Raw genomic sequence first — 18,956 nt, 5'->3', positions numbered from 1 at the left:
CTTCTGTCTCCTGGCTGGCAATTCACTCTCTATGCTGATGTTGTTGGAATATTGATCCAAAATTGGATTTTCTTCGATTTTATTAAGCAGACTTTTTGACATGAACTTGACAAAGTGTTTTGCAGCATGGACAATGCCTGAAAACTCTTCTCTAATTCTCTGAAGACTGTCTTGAGCTGATGAAATCAAATTCCAAGCCTGTGCATGATCCAAATTTTTTGTTTGAAGATAGTCCGACAAAGGCGTTGTTGATTTGAAAATAATCAAGAAAATCATAGCAGTTAGGATTGTTTCAAACGACAAAAACTTTTGAAGAAGACTGTTTGCTTCATTTCTTGTTTTGGAACTGAATTCTTGGGTATTTGCCACGATAGAAAGAGAAATGATCGACTCTATGTACACAGTTTTAGGTTGTTTTCCTTCATCTTCCACCAATTTCATCCAGAAATAGCCAAAGATCTTGGAAGTGGCGTCACTCTTTGATCTCCATCTAGTTGCACCAATAGCACCCAACCTGTAACTTGGATGTTGCTCCAAACAAATATCTAGTCTCTTGTGAGATTCCCTTACAAACACTTGAGTTTGCTGCAGTAAACCAAAAAACGAAATCGAAGCCGTCACAACTTGTGATGCGTCTACCATAACCAAGTTTAGGGAATGGGAATACATAACACCACGTATGAATGTGGTGTGGGATCTGCTCTTGCAGCCTGGCTGAAACGCCCTTATATTGACCACTCATGTTTGCAGCTCCATCAGATGAGTTGGCAATGCAGTTGTTGATATCAAGTCCTGCTTCCCTTATTACTTCGGTAAATGTCTTGAATAAACTTTCTCCTGTTGACGACGACTGCACGTTCTGTAAGCCAAAAATTCTTTCTTCTACTTCCGTTCCCAACAAGTATTGTAAAACAATGACACATTGGTCAAAACCAGAGACATCTGTAGTTGAGTCCATTAAAACAGAGTACGACGTAGCTTGCTTTACTTCATGAGCGATAATTGATTAGATCAAACATTTTATAATGCTCATTATTTTATTAACGGTGGTTTTACTCAGAAATGTCACCTGGCTTCCCCTTCCTATGGCTTTAGAAATATCATCATCGTCTGCTGATTTTAACGCAGCTTTACTCGTTTGAATGGTTTTTTGCACATGATTTTCTAAGTTTCTGTCATAATTGCAGAGAAGAAGGATTATATCTAAAAAATTTTCCATGGTTCAATGAATGGTTATCAAGGGAATGGGCACTTTCTTCTGATGTCCTGTAAGCAAGGACTTGTTTTCCAATAAGTTTTATAACATCTATAATAGCAGACACCACTTGCCTTCGATCGAATACTTCTTTCTGTCTTTTTGCAAGCTGCTTTTCAAAAACTTGCTTGTCGATGGTCGATCCCCTGTCATGCGCCACCTTAGCCTTAACTGATTCTTTGTGCGATACTGAAGCCTCATGTTCAAGTACAGTTTGTATCAAATGTCTGTAACGGTCAAACCCCTGGCAGGAAACTGATGAACAATCCGTAAAAACTAAGCATATACTGCAAAACAACTTTTTTGAACTAGTGTTGTAAGTAAGCCAGCTGCGTTTAAATTTTTCGCCATCAGTATCTACCGTAAAAATGCTTTCACTAAAAGGCAGTCGTTTGGCGTTTCTGTCAAACTGAACAGGATGAAACTGGAAAAACGAAGCAATGTCCAAGTCTGTCCGATTTGGCTTTTTATAGTACTTGTCATTTTCGTTGTCCAACATTAACTCTTCATTTGTTTGACTCTGTACTGTCAGTGAAACTTCATTGTCTGTTTTGTCTGTCGCTGCTGCCGGTTCACTTGGCTGTACTACTTTCACTTCGGAAACTAACAAATCCACTTGAATATCACTCCCCGGGTCATCCTCCGCCACGGAATATTCTGAACATGAGATTTTTTTAAGTTTTCGATAGTCCTCCCCGATTCTCCATCAGCATTGGAAGAATAACTTGGCTGTAAACCATGACCATAAAAAGTGGTTATCTTTGGCAAATTTTGAGCAACTTTTTCCCTCTGCCTATCGTATTAATCTTTTCTGTATCCATTTCCTGATTTTCTTTTTTTCTTTGGCCTTTCTGCTTCCATTGTTCCCTAAAAAAGAAATGTATGTATGCGAAAATGTCCTCAATAATCGCTTTAAAGAAATACCGTATATGCACGAATCTAAGACGAGGTTTTTTTCCCTCGCAACTCCTGCAGAAAAGAGGGATCGCCTTAGAATCGGATGCAAAATTTTTGACGTCAAGCGGGTTGCATAATTTACGTCGGAAAAATTATAGACACCTGAGGTTGCCACCTGATAGCAATACAACGAAAAATCAACGTCAAAAATAGCTTAACAGTAATTTAGCATATTTAATTTTGCGTTCAAGTAAAAAAATTTCATTTTTGGGCAGCGGGCAAAGATTCGGCGCGTGCCGATCAGCCGCCGGGTGCACTTTTGCCGTGTCCGCGAGATTGCCTGCTTTACCCTGGGTTTGGCTCCATTCAAGTTAAAGCTCGATCAACTCACAAAATGTTCGTGTGATTGGTTACAATTTACCTAAATTGTAACGTTAAAGCCTCAATGCCGTCGCGGAATAAACTGCTACGAAGTCGTTGCACTTTTCTCAGAGCAACGGTAAGAAGGCAACATGATTTGCCTCTGATTAGACAGATTGATTCAGTTGTGATTCCGTGCCTTTCAGAGTATTACGATGGCAGAGAAAATAAATTACTACACTGCAGCTTTCAAAAGAAAAGTTATTCAGTGGAACCCCGATCTATTGTACCCGTATTAATCATTTTCCCACATTCATTGTTTGCCGTTTCTGGTCCCAAATAAAGTTCCATATAGACAATGTAACTTTTTCCTGCATCTCCGAAGTATCGCTTTCCCCGCATTGTTTGTTTGAAGATCGTGGTCCCGATGTATAATTTTTCCTCCATCCATCTTTTGACGAAAATGAGACGAAATAAATAAATATCACGTTACACGAGAACAATAGAAATGCGTTTCACACCCCCCATTTTCTCACCCGCTAACCTTTTTCAGCCTACTTGCTTCAAAGTTCCCAGTTTCTGGCGGTCAACCGCTGCATGCAATCACCTATTAGCTCAAAAGGTGTCTCACAATGAATTTCGGCAATTGGTATTATACTTTTATTAGGCTGGAATATTTTCAATGTGCTCGTAATTCAAAAAAGAATGAGACCAAGCATGAAGTATTTCTAACGTTATTTAAGTATTTGCAAGGAACTAATTGGAAAAATACGATAATGATTTTTGGGGAAACTCTATATCCTCGTAGCTGAGCTTCTCGGCAGTTAATGCGGCATTTTTTTCCGAAAACAGGATATCAGGTTATTATCAGTTGTCAATTTACGAGTTAAACCATAAGTCTCACTTGTCAGAGTTGCTGAGGAAGGGATATCTTAGGATATTTTGTTCCTCCCTACTAACAATCCGAATTCATCCGCCCATCTGACGCTACGCTAATTAGAGAAGAATGGGTAAGTTGCCCTATCTTTGGGACAAAACATTTCATGGCGCAGTCATATGGTCATGCTTCACCCCCTGCAGTATGCTTTGCGTACGCCGAATGCGATAGCATAGCTCGTACGAGTGGTTACCTACTTTCCAGGGTGGCTTGCCTTCATACCACGGAGTGTTTTGCGTGTGGGTTTAATAAAGTCAGGTTACATTTTCACTAGTTTAATTTTATTCGTCTTCGGACCACGGCCCCTCCGAAGAAACTATTAGTCGAATCAACAATAAGACCTAAATGTCTCGATAAAGTACCACTATTCCTGTCATTACGCGCCAAAAATCCTGCGTTTCCTGGGACATAGGCAACATAGCAAAACATTCCCGCATTCATCGTTTTCCCCAAAAAAATTTTTTTCCCATAGTGGAGTTCCAAAAAAGGGGGGTCGTCTTAGAATCGTGTTCGTCTTAGATTCGTGCAAATACGGTATGTCTAGTTTTGTGGATAAGTCCACCATAAATTATTGACGGTGACACGAATGTGGGAGTGAAGGTCCAAGGCCAAATATCGGCAATACATGATTATTGAAGTTTCTTGTGTAGTCAGAAGTAATCTTACAACAAATTAATGGATATTACCAAAATCAAGTAAATCAAAATATAGAGATGGGTCGAATAGCAGATTTCTCAAACTCGAATATCGAATTCGAATATTAAATCATTGCTCGAATACCTCGGATTTCGAATATCTCGAATACTAAACGAAGAATGCGAGAATTTTTGACTCAGTTGCCTATGCAGCAGGAAGCCCTAGATTTTGGGGAGTAATTTTAATTTCCTTTGAAGGATTCAAACAGGAATTAAGCTGATTAATAGAATATTTTAATTTTATGGAATCAATTGGGCATACAGTTCATTCAACTAACATCTCTGTCAAATATTCTAAGGGGACACACCACCTTGCGAAAAAAGATTTCATGCCGTCTAGGCATTTACACTGCAACGATGGATTTCTGTCGGATGTATACATTCTTATCTACCAAACGCCATTTCAGCGGTACGCCCATTTGATACTCGGCTTCATCCAACTCCTTATTTTCAACAGGTAGGTCGCTTTACTCCCTCTCCTGCTGTCAAGTGCTAGCGGACAATCTGAGGCGTTTTGCAAAATACACGCGTTTTTCCACCGGATTTTCTTAAATTATTTTCAGTCCATCTTTGGAAGTTCCAAGGAGATAAAAAGATGAATTCGAATTGCAATCAGAGAGAAACCAAATATCCTGAGAAAATATCCCTTTGTATGTGACTGTAACAATAGAATTTATAGCACAACTCATAAATTTTAACTTGAAATATGTTTTCGGAATAAAATACCGCATCAACTTCCGAGAAGCTCTGCTGCTCATATCGAGTCTCGCCAGAATGCTAAGTCTCCGTAGTATTTTGACATTTATTTCCTCGTGTAAAATGCTTAACCCCTCAACGCCGCCATGCGCACCCAGTACGCGCCCTTTAAATTTCGTATGCCGCCGTCATGGGACCCAGTACGCTTCCTGACCTATTGTATATGATATTTATTCTCCGCCAGATATTTTATTTTTAATTAAAACTAATTACTCTATCTTTTGAAGAAATGTTTTTCCTCTTCAATAATATATACATAGCGACTTTATGCCTTCAGGATTTTTTTAAATGTTTGGATGAAATTTCGTTTTAAACTAGCGCATTTACGAATTCGATCCAAAAACTCAACGACTTCCTTCAACTGTACTATCTTGAAAACTGCCGCCTATTCTGCTTGCGAGGCGTCAAGAAGGGTCAGCTACTTAGGATTGAGATACGGTATCTTCTAAGCTCACTGCCTTCTCTCCGTCTTCTCCTTGTGTGTCGTCTCCTCGAGCCCCAGGTGTGTTTGGTCCGCATCGTTAGTGCTAAACGTCCTAAGCGAAGGGGCCATGTTCTTCGCTCTGAATTTATTTATTTTTTCTGGACAGTAATCAACAAAGATAAGATTCCTTCTAAACAGTCAGCATATTCCAGGACCCCTTCGAGATATTTTCTCGTCTCTTGATGGAGCTTCGAAACCACATGTGCTTCAGTCCACTAGAGTCATTCATACTGTGTGGTTTTCTTTCAGGCAGTGTGTTGAAATCCTCGTCGGGTGTACTTCCTGTGGGTGGTATTGTTATTTATAATTGGGGATCCTTCGAAATGGTGTCGAGGGTATGTACTCATCATTCCCTCGTATCGAAGATAGCATCGGAGCTATGAGTGTCCCATGCATCACCCTAATTCCATGAATTTAGATATCGGGCATGACTCACAAGGGCACGACTAATGCCGTTGGCCGGTGACGTAGACTGGGTAATCCTGACGTCCCTGATAACGGCCCGTGCCCGCGTCACTCGGAGGACAAGAGTCACTCGCAGGAGCATGTATAAATTCGGCTGCCGGCAAGGCCTCAGGGTCAGTTGGCTACGCACGTCTCGTTAGGGAAGGCACGAGGGGGAGTAAGGCAGTGAGGACTTATCAGTTGACCGTGATGCGGCCTGCGAGCGACCAGCTCGCCGTCAGGGGTGTGACGCGCTGCTGTAGCTCGCGGAAAAGTATTGTATTCCTGGAAAACTGTTGAGCGGACGATAAAATGGAGCAAACTTTGTTTCTAAAGATCTGCAAAATCGTGCGTTACCCCTGAAAATGATGTTACTTCAAAAAATCGGGAAAATTTAATGTTATTGCATTTATGCTCTTTGAGCGACCTCTAAATGTTAAACAATTGAGCTGAAATTTTTAGAATATCCATTCTGCACCCCAGAGCATATTTTAAGAGGTAGAAATTAAAAATCAGAGAAAATATAAAAAAATAGGCAACACCCTTCCGAGTAATCCCTAATAGCCGCTGGAAAAACTCGAAGAACAATCGCCTCTCATTTGGCGCCATGTCGTCTGCATCATAGGTCTGCATTCAGCGCCACCACAGCTGCCAATGTTGTCTCGTAACGCGCAAACCTTAGCAATGGCGCAGCGTGTCATTGCAATCATAGCATGTCGCTGTCGTCTTAGTTACTGTATTATCAGTATAAGTTGTTTTTGTATACAAGTGTTGGGTTTTTAATTGACTGGAGCACCTTTTAGAAAAGACGTACTTGCGCCTTGCGTGCGCAGGAACGCATTTTTCTAAGGGTGCACCCTTAGACCACGTTGGTCTAAGGGCGCACCGGCCCACGGGCCAATGGGCCGGCGGGCCATTCCGGGCCTGCAGGAACGTATCCCTATCTTCCCAATGTTAAAACGCTCTCGTATGGCGGAAATTTGTATAGGGCAAAGACCCCAAGGAACGCATCCCTGGCGCTATACGAGACATGGGTGTATTTCGTTTTCTTTGATGAAGGAAACTACCCTATTATGATAAAATATATAAGTTTTCAAGCAACAGCATACCCAGGATCTAAACTAGGGGGGTGAGGGGGGAGACGAGCCATGGTCTTTTAAGTTGTAACATTTTAGCACAGAAAAGGTCAATGAGACCAAAATTGTAAGAAAATTTATTAGTTCTTATTATTATTTGTTTGGCTAACTAATGATCTTTTTTTTAAGATCCCTGTCTTAAACTTAAATCATTTTTCTTCAAAAGGAAATTTATTCAAAAATTTCGTTTTGAATTAAAATTATTTTCACTTCTAGGGGGGTCTAGCTGCTGCTAGCTGGATACCCCCATGTTTTCAAAGAAAGACAGCACAAATAACCTTTGAGTGATCTCGTAAATATCGCTGAAATTTTGAATATGCTTTTAAAATGCATATTCTGACCAAATTAATTAATGCTACAGGCGTGCACAAGACAACATATGAGAACTTCAGTACTACATCTTATGTATAATTATTTTTTTTTCTTCTTACCTCGTTTAATACATGTTAAAATATGTGATTGACTGATTCATCAAAAGTCGCAGCCCAAACTGTGATAGGTGTGGGTATTTGGCTTATTGGACGTAAAAGTAAAAATAAAAATTCATTGGGAGGAAAAATCTGAAAACTTGAAAAAGTCGATTAGTTTTCAAGATATATTGACTTGAATTAACATGGGAGCCTCATGAGACTAAAACTTTTTCTCTTTTATTTTGTACTTTTCAACGTCTGAGGAACATGATATTCAATAGACACAAACAAGATTTTTTGGTCAATTTTTTGGTACGGTTGACATTGCGACGAATTGATATTTAGTATTTTTTATGATTTTTTGAACGTTTCCAATGCTTTTCTTATGGGAAAAATTCAGGAATTTTTTAAATTTACTAAAAATTTACTTGTCTGTCGCCCGGGCGTAGCTTAGACTCAGTGAACGTACCGATGCTGGTAGAGATGGGGTTGGTTCTCCAAAACCTTAAACCTTGGTTGAGAGGTAGACAAATAGGGCGCCAGGTGCATGCATTGGATGCACCACCAAGGTAGGTACGTCACAACCTTTTACGACGAGATGAAATGTAACAGATACAAGTTGTATTTCTACAAGACATTAATACAAGCTCATTAAAATTCTGGGAGTAATGATGAATTTCCTCCATACACAAACAAGCCTCCAATGGGGAAGTTTCTAGACTTAACACACATTCACTCTCCAGCAACTTCATCTCTTCATCTTACCACACTTTGTAAGACGAGGTGAAAATAAAATAAAATGATGACTCCTGTCATTACAAAAAAATTAAGGAATGGCTGCATGCACCATCAGCTTTTTGGGCGAGGAAGAGAAAATCCACCTCACAGCCACATGGCGACTAACGCCAACCAGAGAGTAGCAGCTCTCTGCACTACAAAAAAAAACCCGAAATCTGAGCAGGGCGGAACTGCAGCTTTGCGGAGAGGACCTATTACTCGCAAGTCTGAGCAGTGCAAGAGCGACGGTCGTTTGCGCATGTCGCCAGGAAGGGAGGACTCCCGGGAGGGGAGGGGAGGTGAGGAGGGGAGGTAGGGGAAGAGGAAAAGGGGGAGGGGAATGCCAGAACCTGTTCCTCTGAGGTGGTCGGAGCGCATTGAGACCGCATAGCTAAAATTTTCCTACGGCTTGCTGGCATGTGCAGGAGTCGCGGTGGAGACCGTGACATCATCCGAAAATAAAAGCATGGTCATTACATCTACATCTACAAATTACCCTGCGAGCCACCTCTAGGGTGTTTGGCAGGGGGTGATCAATCACCAGCATGCAGCATGCATTTGGACTCCCACATGCACACCACACCGTCCAAGAAACGTCCCGTATAATAACAAACTATACTACTATATGCTGTTAGAAATAGAATATAGAATAGAAATTCAGAAACATGCAGTAAGTTTTACATAGGTTAGTAGGCTACACTACAAGTCATGCAATCTATTTACGCGTTCTATTGCTGCCGTTATAATCTCTTATTGATCGTGGAAAAAATGACATTCGGAATCTGTCTGTTCTGCAATCTATCTCTCTTATTTTATTTATATGATCTGATCTTCCGTAGTACGTTGGCGTCCGCAAGATATGGTTAACCTCGTCAGAAAAGACATTGCTCTTGAATTTATCTAAAAGGTTCAGTCTATTTTTCAATCTACGGTCCGACAGAGATTCCCATCCGAGTTTATCTAAGAGGTCAGTTACACTAACAAGACTATCGTAACGACCTTTCACATACCTGGCAGCTCTTCTTTGCACGCGTTCTAACTCTGTTATTAAGCCTTTTTCATGAGGGTCCCAAACACTGGCAGCGTATTCCAAATGTGGTATAACGAGGGAAAAGTAGCTAATTTATCTCACTTTGTCGTCGCACTTTCCTAATATTCTTTTAACAAAACCCATTTTACGATTAGCTTGACCGGTTATTTCTCGAATATGTTTATTCCACGATAGATCATTATTGAGTCTAACCCCTAGATATTTCACAGATTCAACTGCCTTTAACTGCGTGCCCCGAATGACATAGTTACGCTGTAGGGAGTTATTCTTCTTCCAGAAATTCATTACGACGCATTTTTCCAAATTTAATTCTAACTGCCAAGCATCGCACCAAGCTTGGATAGCAGCAAGGTCATTCGTTAGTTCATCTATATCTTTGCTGGAACGAATTTCTCTGTAAACTACAGCGTCGTCTGCAAATAATCGTAACTTACTGTGTACTACTTCGCCAATGTCATTAGTGCAACTTATGGTCTCCACTCCCATCCACCGCTGAAAAAGTGTATAATATGTATTGCTGGTGGAATTAAGAGACCCTAACATTTTCACAGTAAACTCGTTTAAACGTTTATACCATATCACGTGAAGTAGATTGTGAGGGTAAACAATACTAATCTTGAGAATCATAATCTTTTTACTAAGCATGTGAAGTAGATTCGGTCATAAAAACAGAACGACAGAATTAAATATTTTAGTGAAAACATACTAGAAAACATGAAACATTGAGATTGAAAAAATGCAAGAAAAAGACTCGGATGTACGATTTTACAGCCTTTAAAAGTTAGTTTCACAAGTCATCAGCAAATGGTGGTATAACACTGGGTGCTTTCCATTCATGCGACTCATGAGCCGACTAGTGTCGACTCGCGGTAACTGTTTATAACTCTCCAATTCCTGCGCGTTATCGTTTGTTGACTTGTGTCACAACAGTCGGAGACACACATAGAATGGAACACGGAAACGGCGATGCAAGTCGACTTGTGTTGACGTGTGTCAATGAATGGAAAGCACCCATTGTGTGCTCTTGCTAGCCATAGCATAAGCAATGGCCATGTTTTTGATTTTGACAGTGACGAAATTTTAGATCATGAGGTTAATTTGAGAAAAAGAATATTCAAAGAAATGGTTCACATATCTAAATCAATTTACAGTTGTATTAAAAAAACTGACATTGAAAATCTTAGCAAAAATTATTTTTATTTAATAAATCAAAATTAATGGTAAATAGGTTTGGTAATAGCTTAGTAATGTAATATCAATAAATATGTGCAAAGGTATATATAGTGTGCCGGTCCCGCCTCCCAGGTTTGGTTTAGCCCAAAACCCCCCCACCTCCTTTCCTTCGATCCGTTAGGACGAGTGGGTTGCACAAACGAGAAGACACGTAAGAATTTGTTAGGGAACTTCGGTTTCGGGCGACCAACGCCGTTGGATTTGCTATAAAGCTAGTAAAATTGGTGGGGGGCAGAAGAATCGCTACCTGCGGTGACCAAATTCCCACCTTAAATAAATTATATTCCGGTTCTTTTCCTTTTACCATAAGTAACTTTTAATGAACCGTCAACAATACAACAAAAAGAAATAATCCCATAAACATTTGAAATACCCCTCCAAAAGAAACACACAAAAAAAATATACCCTTAAACACAAATATACTCAAACACTTAATAAGCCCTCGTACATAATATTGATTACACAATGAAATTGCGAATAATTCAGTAATGCCTTCGAGCACAAAAGCAGTATTTTAGTCTTTAAGGCAATTTAAATATCTACCCATCTGTAATGATGAGATCAACACTCGTGAGCAATATCAGTTTGTTTGAAAAAGACGAATTATCGTCAATGCAATTTTGAGAAATCATTAAACAATGAGTGATTGACACAATTCACTGGTCCTTCCTCTTCTTCGGACGAGAGATAGGGAGAGAGAGCACGAAACACTCACTTTTTTCTTTTTGGGGCACACTACTTTGGCTATGACCAGTTGCAAGAGAAGGGAAATGGGGCGTATTAGCTTACGCGTTCACTCTGTGGCGGGGAACTGGGCTAGAAGCCGAGCTCAGAGCGCGGGTTCAACTATTACATTTTGTTATGCTTCTTGATATGTCTTTCTATTTATAGTGGACGTAATAAGTGGAATGTCAACTTAAACGCCAAGTTTCCAAATGCCAAATGATGTTTCACTCGATAGTCAACGCATTTCTTTTTTTTTTTTTTAACTTTTATTTACATTTTCTGCGTATTTTCGAAAGAAATTAGATGATTTGAGGAATTGTATTAACATATGTTATTAAAATTTAGTGAATTGAAATAGAATCCGTGAAAAAAAGGTTTTAGCACGCATATTACGCTCTTTTGGAACGTAACCCCTAATTAGTATAGAAGTCAATGGTTCGACTTTCTTACACATTTTCGGGAACGCAATGTGTGCGAAAGTCGGGGACCGCCTGTATTTCTTGTCCTTTTATATACATAAATATAATATTATTTAAAAGTATATATAAGTAATTTTGGGTGTTTTAAAATTCTTATCCATCGTGGTAATAACTTGGAATGTTGTAAAATTTCTCCACTCGGGGGAGCTCCCCTTTGCGTGTGGGGATTGCGGACGACGGTACGTCAAGGCGAGTGACCTGAACCAGCACGCTAAGAGCCATAGTGCCATCAAACCGCACAGGTAAAGTCGTGAACTGAAAGTCTCCTCTCATGGAAAATGCTTCGAATTGGAGGTGTAAGGAATTCTAAATTTTCTCTCATCCAATTTGTGAGAGATTCTCTGAAGTTCCCCGAGGGTGTCTGCTTACCTGTGAAGCTGTGATATCGTGGAATCATGTGGGCCTTTTTGTCTTTTCAGAATACTCTGTTAATTTGATGATGAAACGCCTGAAAAAAGTCTGCTTTTGCTCCACGCAGCAATCTGCAAAAACTATTCAACTCTATTGAATTTGTGCGATGACTTGATTTGACATTTCACATTCATATTTCTGGGTCGAATTTGGCAATGACATCCCCTTGTTCTCCAACCCATACACTCTCATATACAAATTTAATCAGTTACACAGCCTGAAAAAATTGATTTCACCCTCGGCCATGCACCTATTGGGACGGCTTGTGGGGTAATATGTTGATGTTGTAATTGAGATTGTTGATGCTTTCCAGGTGATTATAATATTTCAGGGCATCAGAACTCTTTCAAGGGCTTTGGAAAAATCATAGGCTTGACAATATTAACAAATCTCTTCTTTTACTATTTTAAAGGTCGTTTTACAGGGTACATGGAATTGCGCAGTCTGACGTACGTCCGAAGGCGCAATCAGAATTGCGTCGTGTAAAGCAGTGATTTGCTAGAACACATGCGAGAATGCGTGGATGCGAGACGGCAGAATAGCCCCTGTTCTAATTTCGTTCATGCATTCCTGCAATCCACGCCACTTTAGAAATTAATGCAGCTCTAATCTGCACAATTCCATGCCCCGTGTAAAACGGCCTTAAGAATTCATTATTTCTGTCATGTAGTTTCTGTTCGCTCAGCGTGACATTTAAATTTTTACGCCGATGTTTCTCCTATCATTACAAAACCATTGCTGCCTTCCACACAAGAACCATCGCAATACCTTGAGTCACAGCCTCCGGCATCGCAGCCAGCTCCCCAGGCCCTCTCCCTGGAACAAGACTTTCGACAGCTTCTCCCGGCCACCGCGCCTGGAATGCTGCCCACACCGGCGGACCAGGAGGTTCTGGAGCTGCTTACGCTCCTGGCAAACAACAAGGACTCCCCGAAGCTCACCAGGTGGGAGGGACACGAGCTCCATCTCTTACTCACATTGGGGTCTGAATGGCCGACTCTTTCGACCACTACGAGGAACATTGGGTACAACCGTACTAGGATCCTTGCCATCGCCGCCACCCATGGGTGGGAAACAGAATCACGGGTATCGACCCCAGAAGAGATCCTGTGGCGCCTGCACACTCTCTTGTGGGTGCAGACGGGGGAGAGGCCCTTTGCGTTTGGCGTGTGCCACAAGCGCTTCTCGCAGAAGAGCACGCTCAACCACCACGCAAAGATGCACTGAACGCTGTTCGTTGGGTGAGGGAATAATAATAGTAATAAATGCTCTCTGGAACTCTGTGTGATATCATTCTGGTTCCCGCTTTCGCCGTGTGAGGTGACCTTGGGGTGAGGGTATGTGCGCCGCTGCAATGCAGGCTGCTAGCAGGTCGCAGAGTACCCTGCTAGCAGGTAGCGCTTGGCTTAAATAAGGATTATTAATACCCTATCAAACGAAGGAAACTTTCCGACCTTAAGTAATTTTGATAGGTCATTATTAAGAGACGTTTCCCTGAGCTCTGTGCCTCATGCATGCATTGGTAATGTCAGACGATGTATAACTCCTATCTACTCGTATAGAAACTAGGTCCATGTGACGTCACGTGGGGTGGCATCGCATGGGCACCAATCTGGCCTTTTTCAAATGAGGTTAAAATTGACCGTTGCCATTCGTCTAAACTGAGAATTCTAAAACCAAATAATTTGTATAGTATGAATACACTAATGGTGGGTAAGGAATCGCAGTCAATGCATTTCGTTTTCTTTGATGAAGGTAACTACCCTATTGATTCCATATTTCGCAAGGGGTGATACAAAAAGACCTAGCGTAAATAGATGTTTGATAAGGTGGGGGGGTAGGGGGAAGATGGTAAGGTGGTGGGGGGGGGTATTTCTGAACAAACATTTAAACATTTCCTAGATAACAATTTGAAAAATTGATATAACTCTTTTACTGCCAACGGGCTGATATATCGGTCCTTGCTGGTTGAGCGAAATTTTTTCACTTTTTTGTGATTGTGGCCTTTTTATCGGCTGTAATTTAAGTAAACCCCCTAAATCTATCTATGGTTATAAGATATAAATATATCTTAGGAATTGGGAAAAAATCTAGAAGTATTAAATATTATTAAGTAGCTGAGAAATTTTTAAACCTGAAATGTTGCTAATTCCGGAAAATAGCCTTGGCAGTCTTCGTGCATCCCACCTGAAATAGGCTGCTGCAGTAAAAGGGTTAAAATCGATCATGTATTGCATAATCAAAATGTTTAATTAGGTGATATAATTGATGAACCATTTCTGGCGATACTATGTTATATCTTTCATGGAATACGGAAAATGTATTCCGTTTCCTTTCCTTGGAGATGATGACAACTGAAAAATTTCTGTTCTCACAAAATATTTTCTTCGAAACCACGTGATCATGTTAAAAATGCATAATTAATTTCCTCGATTAATCTTAGTTGTTTGCGTTGGAACAAATTTTCATTTTTTCTTGCAGATGTTATTTTCATAAATTTGCTTTCGCCGAAAACTTTTACATGAGCATCTTCCAGCATTTTTATTTCACGATGAATGGAACATGCAGGAGAGGGAATTGCAATAATGGTCGTACGATATTCTTTAGAGTAATACCCCAAAAATGATCCAGGAGAATCTTTCAGAGACCAAAAGTTAGTCAGAAAAAAGTCACATATCTAAGATTGCAAAATGGCTGTTCCCCAGTGTAATTAATGATCAATGTATATAGTATTCAAAGTTATTTTGACAGAGTTAAAAGTTTATCAAAGGAGTTTTATGGTTTAGCAATTCGCGACAATGAATAACAAATTTGGGTCGTATGCCTCCCACCTGCTGTTTAAAATGTTTGGCTGAGTGTGGTATGACTTTACATTTTGCCTTTATGGAAGCTGAATTTTGTGGTGAATTTTCTACTTTTTTTGTGTATAATCCCTTTCCAAATACAGCTCCCCATTATCCTCCCAGCTACAGACTCCCCATTATCCAGCTGTGGCATATCAGTGTCGCAGATTATCAATGCATGATTTTCACTCTCATTTGATGTTTTCCGCAATCTTCATTATAAATAAAATTGTATGCAAAATCACCAGAATGACTGCATTTTAATGTTAGGAAACACAGGGCTTATTATCCCATTCGTAAAACGGATGCGATCGTGTGCTAGCTGCAATCATGGGAGCTCCGTGTTCCTTTTTCCAAGCGTCTCATACTTCCAGGTCTTATATGGACCAGTGGGAATACGAGTGCACTCGTGTTATCATCTCTAAAAAGATCGGGCGAAGAAAGCTCTTAGTGAGCCCGGAAAGCAATCTTAAATAAGAGAAAATGTACGCAAATAAAAATAAATTGTTTGCTTTACCTTCATTATAAATATGTAAGCACTAAGCTTATAGGAAGGGCCAGGTTCGTAGAAGGCAGAATGAGATGACAAGTCTGGTTCCACACGTTTAATTGTCAGAGCACAGGTACAAACTCCCCCTCCGAGATACAGCGTAAGAGGCTTACCGTGTCTATTCCCTCCAAGAGGCTTCCTCCCGTGTCGCGTCCGTCTCGTGACCCTCTCGGCATCTTCCTATTGGCCGGAAAAGGTCGCATGATTATGCACGTCATACACCTTCCCACGCCAAGATACTGCAACGTGTAACGGCATTAAGTGTTGGAGGAATACGCGGAGACCAATTCCCACGAGAGAGCAAGTGGCAAGTTGTTAATCGGCGTAAGGTGTCAGAGTCATGCACGAGGATGGATCCCACGCGAGAGGTTGCAACGTGTTATGAGTTTCAGATACTGGATCTTGCACCGTGTGAGATGGGCTGTGGTTATGAAATACGTTCATGTGCAGGCAGGAAAGTTTCATTTTCACTTGCTCACTTGCTATCCAGTGGTGTAGGGAGGAATTTTGTTCGGGGGGGAGGTCCAAAGCCATGGGGGAAAATGTTTGAAAAACAGGATACAAAGTAATGGTTTTTCAACTAATTTTAATAATCGACAAAACTTTATTTATCAAAGAAATAATTTTTAAATTCATGATTTTTCAATGTTTCATTTTCTTTTATGAAGGAAAATAATTTTGTTTTTATATTCTGGGGGGGATCCGGATCCCCTGGACACCCCCCCTGGCTATGCCAATGATGCTATCACGAGATATGAATGAATTAAATGACTACCTCTGTAAATGGAAAAATATTCATTAAGCTGTCCTAAGGAAATAGACGTCATAAAAAGAATATAAGCACAGATTTGGAATAAGAATGAAAAATATATCTAAGATCGACCAACTATGTCTCTAGGACATAATCTATGTCGAACAGTGTAAATAATGATGTTTATAATTTTCACGATTATTTTAACAAAGTTTTAAGTTTATCAAAAGAGTTCTATGGTTTAACAATGGGTGAGAATGAATAACAAATTTAGTGTATGCCGTTTAAAGTATATGGCTGTGTGTGGTATGACTACATTTTGCCTTTTTGGAAGCTGAATTTTGTGGTGAATTTTCTTATTTTTCACGTATTATCCCTCTTTGAATGCAGTGAAATGTCTTTATAACGAAATTCTATGAACTGCCATGATAGGTTTGTTAAACAGAAATTTCATTATGTTGAATTGTGCAAAAAATATTGCATGGAACCACACGAATGAAAGTACATAAAAAAAACTTAATGAAACATCATTAGTGAAAAATATATTTTGTCCAATACAATTGAAAATAACTAAAATTCAGATTCATGTACTTACCAACGGTATCTTCGATGGTGCTTATCAGTGAGGTGGAGGATTGAAAACTTTTTATGTCCACACCACATAAATTCAATCATTGACACTACTCCTTCATGGAGAATGTCCAATAGGGTAGTTTCCTTCATTAAAGAAAACGAAAGGCATTGATTGCAATTCCTTACCCATTATTAGTGTATTCATGATATACAAATTATTTGGTTTGAGAAATCCCAGTTCAGACGAATGGCAATGGTCAATTTTAACCTCATTTGAAAGAGGCCAGATTGGTGCCCATGCGACGCCACTCCACGTGACGTCACAGGGACCTAGTTTCTATACCAGTAGGTAGGAGTTTTACATCGTCTGAGATTACCAATGCATGAGGCACAGAGCTCAGGGAAACATCTCTTAATAATCACCTATTAAAACTGCCTAAGGTCGGAATGTTTCATTCGTTTGACATGGTATTTATAATCCTTATTTAAGCCAAGCGCTACCAGCTAGCAGGGTACTCTACTACCTGCTAGCAGCATGCATCATAGCGGCGCTCATAGCCTTGCTCCATAGTGGCTTTACACGGCGGTAGCTGGAACCAGAATGACGTCACACAGGCATTTCCCAGCATTCATACTTAGCCGTAGTGTTTTTGCACGCTTGAAAATTTTCACTTTTCATTTTATTGCAAAAAATATATATCGTCATTTAAAAATCTAGAAGCATGAAATACGTACTCCAGGAGTAATAATCTATTGATAGAGGCAGTAAAAAAATAATAGGAAACCACCCTATTATGAACACTTTTTACATTCACTGTACACAAATCTATTTATACACGACACTTTTTAAAATAAATCAGTTACTTTTTTTCCACACTGTGTTTCACACAAGATCGTTCTACAAACTTGCTTACAAATTCAACTGAGTGCTCCCGACAATTGATTTAACGTCCTCCTTTGACATTAGAAGTTTATGGATATTCAGAACAAAGTTGTGTGTCATTGTTGTATGTGAATGACTGTAACCAATTGATTTTTTTTTTAATTGCAGCTGATTGTATTTGCTATATGATTACAAATTTTTACATATATCTAAATACTTTACGCATGCCTGATGATATTCATGAACTATTAGCTGATCAAAATCATTTAAGTTGAATGTCAGATATCTGATATTTTCTTCTACTCTTGTTTGAATACTCTAAATTATAAGCATTATGCATTTTGCGGATACATAGTAAATAGTCTTAAATTGTAGTTAAAATGAACTAAACTCACTATGGTCCACAAACCTATTGTTAAATTTTTAAAATGCTCAGGATAGTTATTTTCAATATACTTGTAATGTTAACCAATTAATTTATAAAATAATAATGGGTTCTAGTTACTGATTACAATTTTTATTGCCAAATATATTTCACGCACTCATGATAATCTTCTTGGACTGCTAGATGATCAAAATTTTCTTTTCATTCCAGGTGAATTGCAGTTGAGTGTTTAGTCCAACTGATGCCAAAGAAGATGAGAAAATGCCCTAATACATATTAGGCGGAGAGAAGATGCCATTAGCCATCTGGGCTCTGGTACAGGATTTTTTAGTTAATAAAGTGATTAATTACTGGTCTGGAAGTTTCTATACAGTCAATTCATATACATCGTTTTGCCTCATTTCTGGTTTTTTATAGAATTCTTTTTATAAGATTTTCTTTTATATATTTTTTTTCAAGAGTGGGGCTTTACTGGAGGATTTGCGGCGTTTATACTCCCTTATTGTTGATGCCAGTTATCCCCCAAGACAGATCTGTCTCCGATGCAACAGTTTACGTCCCTCGTATCAGTTTATCTTTAGGCTGCCCTACATCAGGCGGCGATTCAGCCGAGAGTGACTTGTGTCCCGACAACATCATCATGGTGGTGATTTAATAAAAAATTCTGTGGAAAAACAAATTTGTAGGTATTCATTAAAAAATGTCTTGCCAGGTACAAGATGGTTCCTTAACCAGAGTAATTTTTAATAGGAGAATACTCAGTCAGGTTTAAATGGAGATCATAATCACTTAATTAACCACGCTTTCACTTAGCTCCTGCTATAATTAAGGTTAGCAATTCTCAAATAATGCAACGCCTTCAATTACCTGCAATGAAACAATTTACATTAACTTATCCCTGTAAATGTATGTAATCAGAT

The 18,956-nt window shown here is 39.5% G+C and overlaps 1 protein-coding gene across 9 annotated transcripts in view; it reads left to right on the top strand.

Moving 5' to 3' along the window:
• Nucleotides 1-18,715, top strand: part of LOC124172622 (gastrula zinc finger protein xLCGF3.1-like) — a 126,345-nt gene extending 107,630 nt beyond the window's left edge. For 7 of the 9 annotated variants that reach the window (XM_046552058.1, XM_046552057.1, XM_046552056.1 and 4 more), the window contains 2 exons: nucleotides 12,806-13,292; nucleotides 18,247-18,715. In XM_046552058.1, the coding sequence (XP_046408014.1) occupies nucleotides 12,806-13,278 (473 nt within the window). In that variant the 3' untranslated portion in view covers nucleotides 13,279-13,292; nucleotides 18,247-18,715. The remainder of the gene's footprint in view (nucleotides 1-12,805; nucleotides 13,293-18,246) is intronic. The other 2 variants (XR_006868219.1, XM_046552063.1) reach the window with 2 other exon arrangements.
• The last annotated feature ends 241 nt before the right edge of the window (nucleotides 18,716-18,956 follow it).

Source organism: Ischnura elegans (genome assembly GCF_921293095.1).
Source record: "Ischnura elegans chromosome 13 unlocalized genomic scaffold, ioIscEleg1.1 SUPER_13_unloc_2, whole genome shotgun sequence".
Lineage (NCBI taxonomy): Eukaryota > Metazoa > Arthropoda > Insecta > Odonata > Coenagrionidae > Ischnura > Ischnura elegans.
Note: the sequence above shows the minus strand (reverse complement) of the source record. Positions and strands in the feature narration are given on the sequence as shown.